The sequence below is a fragment of the Ptychodera flava genome, chromosome 3, assembly GCF_041260155.1.
Source record: "Ptychodera flava strain L36383 chromosome 3, AS_Pfla_20210202, whole genome shotgun sequence".
NCBI classification, from domain to species: domain Eukaryota; kingdom Metazoa; phylum Hemichordata; class Enteropneusta; family Ptychoderidae; genus Ptychodera; species Ptychodera flava.
In genome coordinates this window covers 34,894,110-34,906,368 of record NC_091930.1, presented here as the reverse complement: position 1 = coordinate 34,906,368, position 12,259 = coordinate 34,894,110, and the positions used below count along the sequence as shown (strand labels likewise).

At 38.6% G+C, this 12,259-nt stretch overlaps 1 protein-coding gene across 1 annotated transcript; it reads right to left on the bottom strand.

The window, feature by feature from the left end:
* Nucleotides 1-5,877: 5,877 nt before the first annotated feature.
* On the bottom strand, nt 5,878-10,156 carry LOC139129880 (tetratricopeptide repeat protein 22-like). Its single transcript, XM_070695568.1, has one exon. It carries the CDS (start codon nt 10,147-10,149, stop codon nt 8,479-8,481), a length of 1,671 nt encoding a protein of 556 aa, XP_070551669.1. The 5' UTR covers nt 10,150-10,156; the 3' UTR covers nt 5,878-8,478.
* Between the last annotated feature and the right edge of the window lie 2,103 nt (nt 10,157-12,259).

The window sequence follows — 12,259 nt, the reverse complement described above, 5'->3', positions numbered from 1 at the left end:
TTTTTTCTCTTCACGAGTAAATACGGCTATTATTGTCAGAATGTAAAGTTACCAAACACATACTATTTCACATAGTGGGTAACATGACTATGTTGTTGGGAAGTGGACCTTGGTAATTAATAATGTTCATTTTCAAATCGCTGTTTATTTATGTATATCTGCATATTTCACACAAAAAATATAGAGTTCGTGAGCAACATTTTTCAATTCATATCTTGGTTAACTTTTCAAACCAGAGCATGCGCAGTGGTGCTGAAAGCGATGCAAGTAGTTTTTACGTATCTTGTTCACCCCATTCCTACATTTTCAAGCAAATGGTCAAAAATACTAGAGGAATGAATTCGATCTAAACTTGAACCACATCTGTGCGAACTACCACTGAAATAGCCGGTAGTGGCTGTTTTTTTGTTATCCTTTCGACAGTATGTCAGAGTCTAAATATCTCCTGTTTCTCTCTTTGTTAACACTCTCATGATACTTCACGGAATTGTCAAACATTGTTTATATAAAATCCTGGACGCCATAAACAGTCAGGCTGGTGCAACGATGAATCAATCTATAACTCCTGCAATGATGGCTTCACGGTGTTTGACAGCTCCAATCTGGCGGTACTTAGGCACACGTAGAAATCTTTAATTGAATGCAGGTGTTCACATTCCTCTGTATCTCAGTATCAGTACTGATAAAGGTTTGAACAGACTGGTGACCTGAACGAGGTCAATCGGGTCAAACACAGCACGGCAATGCTGATCACCACCAACAACGTTATCGTCAACAGATGACTCTACTTAACATATCGTTCACTTTGACAAAAAAATCTGCCATCCAACCGGCATTCTCGGCTTGGTTTAGTCACGGTCCCTCTATGAGGGATCATGATTTAGTACAACTTGTCTCCTCGATTTCTACGTCAATAAAGTGATTGTACAGTAACCAAATAAATGAGCTCATAAAGCACTCTACACTTCAAGTCGTACCGTTGGTTAAAGGAAACCTGTAGCCAGCTATTACATCGTTGATTGTTATTGAGTTCTGATCCCGACATTCGCGGCTCTCTGTTTTCGTTGCAGATGCTATCCAGTAAAATTGAAATCGGCTGTATTTAAAATTTTCGGGTTTTAATTTTTTACACAACAAAAGTTGTGTATTTCAATGATGAGTGCACCAACATAAGCAGTCTGTAGCTGGCTAAGCACATAGTCATTGAAGACACATGTAGGTTACCCGCCGTTAATTTCAAAACTGTAGTTTGATAAGGGGTTGCAATACGGCTCGTTAAGCCAATTGCGGCAGCGGCTGGGTTTAAAAGCCTATAGGCAGATCCAATATGCATGCATGCCTACTATCTCTCTGAAAGCTTCTCAACTGAGTTATGAAGCGATGGGAAGATCCAACATCCATGCATTTCTTTAGTAAACTATTTATAATCATGATTTGTAGCTTTATTGACAGAGGAAAGGTCGCTGTCACAATACAGAATGCAAACGTTGTGTCAAAACTGTCATTGATTCAAAGTAATGATGTTTGAATGATACAAGAGACACTCACGATTAGTTATCCGCATATAATCAGCTTAGTGCAATAACTATGCGATCATGTGTGTACATGTACGAGGCTGGTAAATCTTTCAGCTTTTTTGCATTATAAACCTTAGCCGTGATAAGCAGTCAGGCTACTACCACGGCATGTATCAGGGGTTAACCCAAATTTATCACTTTACGATGTTGAACGGCTCCAGTCTAGTGGTATTAATAAACATAGACACTATCAACACATTTCAGGTGTTAAAATTCCTCCATATCTCAGTATCAGCACTGATAAAGGCCGAACAGAACGGTGACCTGAACGAGGTCAATCGGGTCAAACACTACACCGCCATCCTGGTCACCACCAACAACGCTATCGTCAACATATGGCTGTACTTCGAATATCCTCCGCTTTGTCAAAAATTATTCCATCCAACTGGATGTAAATGCCTCAATCGGAATTGTCGACTAGATTCGGTTTAGTGCAATCTCGCCTTGAGGAATTATACGTCAACAGACCGCACAGTGATCAGAAAACAGTAAACGAACTCATGAGGCACCACACACCTCCAGTCGTATACGGAGTTTAGGGATGTAGCCTGCTATATGTGAATGACGTCATTCTGTACAAGCAGTTGTTTATCACGTTCGTACCCCAGCTTTCGCGTCTCTCTATTTTCGTTACGTGTGCTGTCCAGAAGAACCGAAATTAGTTACGTTTAGATAAAAGCACTAAAAGCACATCGACTTTTCCGACACACGTAGGTTACACCCCGCCCATTTCAAAACTACACTTGTAGGTTACCTAGCGATGAGGAAGTAGACATGTCACAATTCAAAACTACAGTGTGATAAGAGATTGCATACACGGCTTGTTTCGCTCATAGCGGATGCGCCATGGTTGAAAAAACATAGGCAGATCTCCAATACCCATGCGCGCATGTCTGTCTGAAAGCTTCTCAACTCAATAATGAAGCATTGAGAAGGGTGATTCTTTAGTAAACTACTGATAATCACTGTAGCCTTATTGACAGATGATAGATCATAGAAACACTACCGGATACGAAGGTTGTGTTCAATTGTCGCTGGTTCTAAGTAACGATTTCGGTCGAGACACTCAGAATAAGTAAGCCGCATATATTCGCATATAATGACTGTACTATTATGTGTGTGCTTGAGAGTCAGGAAAATCTGTCTCCTTTTTGTATCAATATTAAGGTAGTATGCGCGTCGAAGGTGAAAGACTTAGGCCTAGTAAACCTTCGCTCAAATTTCCCCAAGGATTCTGTCAACCGTTCACTTTCAAAATCAAGAAAAAAAATAAGGGGTCACTGTGCAAATTTGGTACAAGAGAATCAAATTGCCAAAGATTTACCGGTAGTTGAAATTCAATATGGCCGCCATCCCTGTGTTTTCACTATGGAGAAAAATATAATTTTTGATTTTCAAAAAACTAAGACGGTGAAAGTTTTTTCTTATTCAAAGTGCTTCAAAATGAGCCCCTACAAGATGTAGATCAGAAAAGAATTGGAAAAGTTTGAGTCCAAACATCTGCCCCCGAGGCTCATTCAACCTTCAATGCAGAGTAAGTGTCTGAATTAACAGTTACGGAACACCAGGTGATAGAAACTCTGCTTCATGTTTTTGTTGTGGGTGAGTGGGCGAGGGTAACTTATGACGTTCATTTTCAAATCTCTAGTGGTATGTATATGTGCACATTCCACACAAAAATATCTGGTGTTTGTGAGTACAGTTATGATAAGTGCACAATTCTTTGCGAATTTTTCAAAAAATCCTGTGTAGTTGAGCTGAAAGCAATCCAAATTATTAGTCCTGGATTCATGAATCGTATTAACGTCATTCATACGATTTCGCGAAAATGATCTACAATACACGAGGAATGACTTCAATTGCAGACTTAGACCAGCTCTATCTACCAAATTGCCTGGTTGTAGTCAATCCTTTCAACTGTATTAAAGTCAACCCTTCCCCTGTTCCTCCCTTTAATCACTCTTATAATACTTCACAAAGTATTTCAAACGTTAATCCCATAGCCTTTATAAGGCATCAGCTGCACACTTGTGTGTGCAACGATGCATCAGGCGTTCACCTTTAAATTTATCTAAGGGCTCCACTTTGAAGACTGAATGCAGATATGCTAATTCCTCTGTATCCCAGTACCAGCACTGATAAATGGTGAACAGACCGGTGACCTGTACGAGGTCAATCAGGTCAAACACTACGCCCCCATTCGATCACCACAATCAACGTTATCGTCAACAGATGGCTGTACTTCACATATCGTTTACTTCGCCCAAAAATTTTAAATCAAACTGAAAGTAGACATGTAAATGCCTCAACCGTCATTGTCAACGTGGTTTAGTCAAATGCCAGCTTGTGTATCACCCCTATTTGTAACAATCCACCCTATTTGTAACAAAACTTAATTTTCAAAAAAACTTTGCCGTATTTGTTGAAATATTAATAAAATATGCATATTTGTCTGTTTTTGGGCAATTTTCTTTTGTTTTCCTTGTCAAAACTCATTTTTACGGAACTGCTTTTGTTACAAATTGGGTTGATTATTACAAATAGGGGTAACATGTCAACCCTATCTGTAACAATCAACCCAATTTGTAACGAAACCTAATTTTCAAAAAACTTGGCCGTATTTGATGAAATCTTGATGATATATACATATTCATATGTTTGGGGGCAATTTTCTTTTTTTTTCCTTCTCGAAACTCATTTTTTCCGAAAATGCTCGATAGATTAAATTTCGTTGTGCAGGTTCCTAGGGATAAGAGGCCTACTAGTAAGATACAATCAAGTCGTGGAGATACATGCCAAAAGTTTGTTTCGGGGCAATTTTCACGCAGTAATCAACAGTTTAAAGGGTAGACTTTCAGGCTTGTAAAACTCCTTTAATGGTGGTTCTCACTTCCGGAACACTGGCCTGCGAAAGACATTTCTAACAAAAAATACCCTCTGACGTCACTTTTGTCGATTCATTGGGGACTACATGTATCTATTTTCTCGTCACGTGATGTATTCTGGCGAATCGTGACAAGGAATGAGCATGTGGCGTGTTATAAGTAGCTCTAAGGCTACTGCCATGCGATTTCTATACACTGTGCACAGTGTCAATTATTAATATTCGGTAGGCTGTTAGTTCACAAATCTCTACCAAACAAGCGGTACTTAACATTTCCATGGGGGACTTTGAGCAAAGGTTTATGACGTTGCTCTCCCCCAAACAATTATCTCGATAGTGAACGATGTAGTGACGTTATCGTAACTTAATTATATCACACATTCAAGTTCTGCTGTTTCAAGAAATTCTGATATTTTTGATATCATATGCCCACAATGAGTTTCGCCTTTGCACTATATAAGTTTGGAAACATAGGCACAGCACCAGCATCATATTACGTGTTTTCATTTTCTTAGAACCAACTTCCTCCCCGAAGAATGACCAATACATGTCACAAGGGCATTGTATATTTTGGATGTAATGTTTATAACTTGTCAAGACAAGCAAAAGTGCAAAAAAATAAAAATAAATAAAAAAATACGGGTATCGCCAGCAAACTGAGTTTTGTTCTCTGAGATGATTTAAACAACCTTTCTGCTTATCGCTGTATTCTCGCTAACCTCTGTCTGTCTGTCTGTCTGTCTTTATGTCTGTCTGTCTGTCTCTGTTAATTTCTCTCCTCTCTCCGGCCAAATCTGTACATCGCTTTTTTGAATGCATTTTCCTCACAAAACCTTTTCTATGCACCTACCATTACTAAATCTTCATCATTATTAGATAAGAATCACCACAACCACCAGCATCGTCGTCGCTGTTGTCGACATTATGATGATAATCATAATCGTCACTATCAGCACAAAGTAACATCTGTTCATACTTCATAATCATTTCCACAGGACTGTCACATTCTTTTATCAAGACATTTAGCCTACCATTACTATAATATGGGCAACAGTCTGCATGCTTACTTACCTGTCTGTCCGTCTGCCTGCATGCCTGATAGCCTGTCTATCTATCTATAGCTACATATTACCATAGATTCGGTCGTGTTGCTGGCTCATCGGTCCTCTTGCTGTTTCTGCCAACTCTCGTACACGTCGCTATGTTGACTCTACCAGATCTCAGAATCCTATAGCCGTGCTGCTTCAGTATACCCGGATTCTCCACCAATTTGTCGCACTAGCAGTCAGGGAATTACGAGGTGAGGTACCAGTCTGGATCGTAATGCTTTCAGTAACAGAAGCTGATACACCAAGATGTTGACTGTAGAACCACTTTAGATCTTTATTAAAAGATGGCAATGTGACGTTCCGGGTCTCAAATTCTGATCGTCATTGTACAATTTTTTTCAAAGCTTTATACTTTTATACATAACTACAAAATTATCATCATTAAACAATGGTCATCACATGGAAATTTCCGCCAGTCTTCGATTCTTCTTACAATTAAACAAGATCACACCGTGGGAATATCCCATTCTCGATTGTTCTCATTCAAGTTTTAAGTAATTAGTTAAAAGTGTGACGCTATTTCCTATCTCCTCATATGGTCTTGAACCAATCTTCACAAGCTTTGGCCACGTGCGGGGAGCTTTGAGATAAAATATTTACAAGACAGAGATTTTCACCTTTGACATTTCAAGTCAGGTAGCACATTGCCGAGTGTGCTCAGAAGTAAGCGAGACACCGATGGGCGTGTGGTTTTGCATTCACCCTATTCCAACAGTGAAGTGATTTCAGGTTTCATTAACTTATTTATTTATTTACCAAAGCACAAAATAAACGGTTGCCGTTATTGTCATGTTTTCGCCCGACAACAGTGTCTTAAACATTATGCTAATGCATTACTTCGCACACGTTCACTGAAAGTTGGTACCTTCCCAAATGTGAAATCCAATGTGTGTAAGCCATGGATGTGTAATACCAGCAACAGAGGCACAGTATCACTGCTTCTTCGTTTATTATAAGATGTAACAAGAGTGACAAATACCAGTCATTGTAATAGACGTAGATATATAAATTCGTTTGCAGATCCTAATATCAATACTTATGACTGCACTTGCTCCCCGCCCGAAATGGTCGAAGGCAAACTTTGTACGTCATTATGAAGTGAAAAAGTTTACTTGAGTCCAATATGAGCCGGGAAGGGATACATTATAATAAATTGCTTTTACTTTAAAGATTAAGCAATGCCAGTGACTTTGCAATTGTAGAAAACATTAGGACAACAATTCTGGATAATCGGATACATTATTAGTAATACTCTGTGGGAATGACGTCACAAAATTCACCGGTATTGACAAAGCTATAATATAATATAATATCTAACACTGAAAGAAAATCAGTTCTGAATATCCATACTTTAATTACATCATTCAAACTGACATAGCAATCCTTTCTTAAATCTTCTGCGGTAGACATAAATAGATCGCAAAGTTTTAATCTCTCAAAAAAAATTATCTGTTTATTTTATTTAAAAAAGCTACCCAGCTAGGCTACTGCCCAGTGTTGATGTTTTCAAAGCTACTGTGGCAGAACACAATTCTTTAGCTTACTTCGTGAATAAAGTTCATTTTCTTACATATACCGATATCCGAAAGCGTGATTACACATCATGTCCGTAGAGCACAATTTGATCACTCAACAAAACATTGTATCGGGAATTTAACTTTGACACCTAAAATAAACATTTTCATTTCCTTAAAATACAGATGAGGATAGGCCTATATAGAAGAAACGTGTATAAAGGAATCCTATAAACATGGTTATATATTCGTTATATCAATAAACTTCAAAATATCATGAAATCAAAATATCATGAAATCACACAACTCGCACGTATTGATACCTTCTAAAAATTGCCTTATATGTTGCTTTGAAAGTCTTCTACCGGTGTACATTGGTGAGTAATAATGGGTAGAACAAAATTATACTTGCTGTGAATATATATCTGTCGGATGCATAGCTTTAATTTGTATTCAGCGAGAGTTTGATCTCTCTAACATTGATTAAGCAGGTGTGCTTCTTAAAGACAACAAGATATACTTTAGTACTTTAGACGTTATATCACAAATATATACTAGTCAGATTTGTAAATAATGGTTATTAAGACATTCGATGGCGAACACAAGTTCTCACAAACAAAAAACAAAAAAAAAATGACCAGCTTTCTTACAAACAGTAAATGACATTAATCTTCGATTCACAACTAAGCTTTCAAACTAAATGTTGTGCCTATGTCAGTGACCCAAACGAATTATGGTTATATGAAATAAAATATATACATTGTTTTTGTAATGTACTAACAAGCTCTGAGAAAAACACAATCATTACCATTCATACTCGTAGAATCATGGTCGTAGCCGTGTTTTACATGTTAAAATCTCGTACACATTCAGTTCAAATTACCTTGTTCGTATATCATTTGTACAAAAAAGGAACAACACAAAAAACAGTATATATAGCAAAATATATGTATGGCACTGAATTGAAAAAAGTTGACCAATGTTATGGTAGTATACTAGATATTTTAAAGCGAAGAAAAATGTTTGCATGATATAAAGTGGCCACCAACTGAAATAATGGATATTATATTTTTGAACAAATATCGGCGACTACAGGCAATCATTTCTGGACGACAGCTTTCACGCACATCGCAAAACATACATCGATTACATTATTTCCAATGTTCTGATCTAGGTTGTAAATTTTCCTCTATTCTTTCATTCATGTGTGCTCTCTATTCCTGCCGTCTTCTTGTCGTTGTCGTACCTCATGGGAAATTTGAGTTTGTTGCTAGCACTCAATTGTCTTCATCTGTGCTGATGTGTCATTTTTTTGTTTTGTGGTAGACAGTCAAATTAAAATAGCTGGACCATCTGTATAATAAACTTCATTAGTGTGGGATAAGTGTATTTTGTTAGGAAGCTCCGGATCTCTCAGCAATATCGCGCAGGCTCATACCGGTTTCCCATACCGCATATCCATCCACTTCAGGAAACTCTCTTCTGAAGTTTTTTGACAGGTCCCCCAAGGTTTTTTGTACTCGCCCTTTGTCGTAGGGGGCGTGGTATTGCTTGAATTTTGTGACAATGGCCGCCTTGCAATCTTCGGAGGATTCACCGGTTTGCTGACATTGACGAAGCCGAAAAAATAAGGATGTGATCAGACATGCGAAATTAGAGTACGGCATGAACTTGACATTGCCTGCTTGCAGTGCTTTTTCATACTTGACAGCGGCCTCAGAATATTCCTCGACGTACATCAAGCAATCTCCGTATAGCTTCAGGTAATTATTGTAGTCATCTTCGACTTGATCTTGTAACTTTGTAAGTAGGTCCAAGGCCTTTCCGATGGCATCCATATCTTCAACTTCATAGGCAAGCCACCTCCTTGGCTTTGCACCTAAGCGGATTTGTACCTTGACCATTTCTACAACTATCGTTGGGTTGTAGTCCAGCGATGATGATAGACACAGATCTAGGTCAGTTGCTGCTTGCCGTAGAGACTTTTTGTCGACTCTCCTGCCTTTCTGTACCTGTTCGTCGTACATTTTTATGTACACATTAGCCCTCTGTTGGTAAGCATGCCAGTTAGACATACTGGGATTCATGGACAGAGACTTTTCAATCACCTTCAATGCATCGTCAAAACGCTTATCATCAATAAACGCCTTGGCAGAGTTGACCATCAACTTCCAGCTGTGCTCGTGACATGTCTCTGCAGCTTGAAAGCAGAGCATGGGGTTTCCATGACAATTTATCAGATCCAATTCCTCCAACGTTGATCGGTGTTCATCGGGTTTCCGTTGGTTGAACAAGTATCTCCCCCTCATCAGCAGCATTCCTATGTAACACCAGGACTGGGCTTGATAGAATCCATCCTCAGAGTGATCCACGATATGCTTCAGGCGCTGAAGTAGAGCCACAGCCTCGTCGATAACGTCGGTGTCTCCCTCACCACTTTTATTCCAAAGATACTTTTTGTTCAGTTGACGGTACCGACTTACTACCAGGCACATCATCCACTTCAATCGTTCGCTCTTCAATGGTGTAATATTTTCAGACTCGTTTAGAACCAATGCGTACAGGGAATGAGCTTCGTCACACTTTGGTGGCATTCGGGTCTTCTCGTCGTAACAGTCAAAAGCCAAAGAATACCCTTGCTCTGCCAGACATCTTATCAGAGCGACTTGTTTCTCTTCTTCAGAGATGTTTCCGTGCCCTTCAAAGACTTCACGAAGTCTACTGCTGTACTCCTCGGCTTTACTTGTTCGGTTCATGCGACCGTAGACGTGCGCCAAGTTGGCCAGAGCATTTAGATTGATCGGATCCTGTTCTAAGATTTCCGTGAATTTCTGACAAGCTTTGGTTGCCTCCCCCTTCTTGAATTCAATCAACCCCAACATGTTGGACAGAGAGTGGCGGAAGTCTCCAGTTTCGTTGACAAGTTGCTCTGAGATACTTTTATAACGCGAATCTACTGAGCCTTTGTCAATGTCTTCAGTCAGTAGAAGTAATGGAAGATGAAAGTGACCACAGTCTTCTGGTGACGATGGAAGACAATGGTTATCTGCTTCTTTATTTGCCATACTTCTGTAATCTAGAAAGGTAAGATAAAAACAGTGTTTACAAAACATCGGGTATGAAATTCAGTAGTTGAAGCGATTACTTAATGCTGTATATATCTGAGTATATTTGATTTGATATTTTAATTTCTAAATTTTACAATTATTATAGACACTACCAAAGCTTACGCAAAGAAATGGGTTGCAAAACAAGAAGAAGACGTGGAACGTCTCTGTGACTGGCTTTCCTCAGTACGAGATAAAACTCAGAATACGCATTTTACATCTTTATAATTCACGTGCTGTCATCAACACTGCAATGGGTTTCAGGAGAACGTTTTCATTACGGAGGAAAAGACCAAATAGTTAAATCCGATAAAAATTACAATCAGTAGGGACAACGCAACGCTATACTTATTTGATTTTATTAATTCAGACTGTGCTATTTAAAAAAAAGATTTCGACTCCAAACCGTCTGACTGCTTTCTTTATTACTACAAGTCCATATCTCCTCTCAAACATGTGTTTACACCTCCGTAATTGCTTCGCAAACGTTGCCAACTTGCTATATAGCTGTCCGTATCAGTGGATTAATTGATTCAGTCAACACCACAGCCGTCACACACGTGACATGTGACAAGTGTATCTAGAAACCACCAAGTTGATCGCAGTTTCATTTATTGAGAAACCAAATATATTACGGTCATATGACATTAACTTATATATAGCCTACCATAAACTGCAATTGCACGAATGATAAAGTGGTCAGAGAGGTCCTTGTTCTTCACACATTTCAAAGTTCAGGTATACAAAAGATGTTAAATGTAACCTGTGTACACTTGTTTTCTCTAAATCTAATGTTTCATAACCTCTTCAGCACCTTTACAGTATACACTAGTTTTACCTTGAACTGATGAAAGTTGGTAGAACTTGTACGCATCGAATTTAACTTTGTTTATGTGTTGTGGTCAATGAAGAGGCATATCGAATCACAGAAAATAAGGAAATCGTATATCACAGTCCATCTGCTATAGGGACTGTGATAATACGCCACTCACGTTAGCTTCACTGGTGATTTTTAAATCTCACCTGTCTACAGCTCAGCCCTTTACCCTAAATCATGTCGTACCGTAACGTGGTGTGATTCCACTTTAAGATAATACTTCCCCTGTTCAAGTCTGTGATTTGTGAAGGCATTAGAGTAATGAACGCGATGAATATAGTTCTTTTTTCATATGAAACACAATGAGTGGCGTGAACACAATACAGGGGAAATTCACAAGAACCGGCAGAAAATAACTTACTACAGTGCAGACTTAAAGGTAATGTGTTCAATCCATTGGAAAACCTGACCTGCCAAATTTTAATAGGTTTGTATGAAATAGGAAGAGAAACTGGTGCGAACCCTTTTATATTTGTTTTTACATTTCGCCGACTTGACCAAGTTTACCCCTGAAATAATCCTTATCTTTCTCGTTCCTGAATTGACATGGAAGGTTCAGACATACCTTACATCGGGAACACAGTCGTGCACTCAAGAGCCTACTCGAACCAAATTCAAGTATGTTGATCTTTTGGCGACTTAGAGTGTTTGTTGTTTACAACGGCAATTATTACCGGTAAATCAGCTTGTAAGTCCGCTTAATTGTAGCAACAGAAATTTGAGAAAGGCGAACAGGTCACAGACTGTATTATTGAGGCAAACTAATTCCGTTTTTTGGTTTTTTTTTGTTTTTTGCTGAATGCGCTGACAGGTAGATGACTGAAATAGTTTCAACAAAGAAAAGTTACGGGACTGTCTTTATATATAAAAGCTTGCTGGAGGGCGATTGAAATGAAAATGTGTCCCTACTTTAAGTTTAAAATAATTAACTGAATTGGATCACGTTTCCTTATTTTATACATTGTAACAACCTTTACTGTCCTGGCTTGCTCTGCCAATTACACGTCCTAATACAAACAGCGCTATCTCTAAACACTGTTGTGTTGTTAAACTTTAAACACTTTAATGTCTAAATATATTTTATTTTAACCTGCGCGTGGCCTATACTTTCAATTTGAATCCGTGGTTCAGATTCAAATATAGCAGAAAACATAGGAGTGTCTTCTACTGTTGGCAGTCTATTGACTTCTC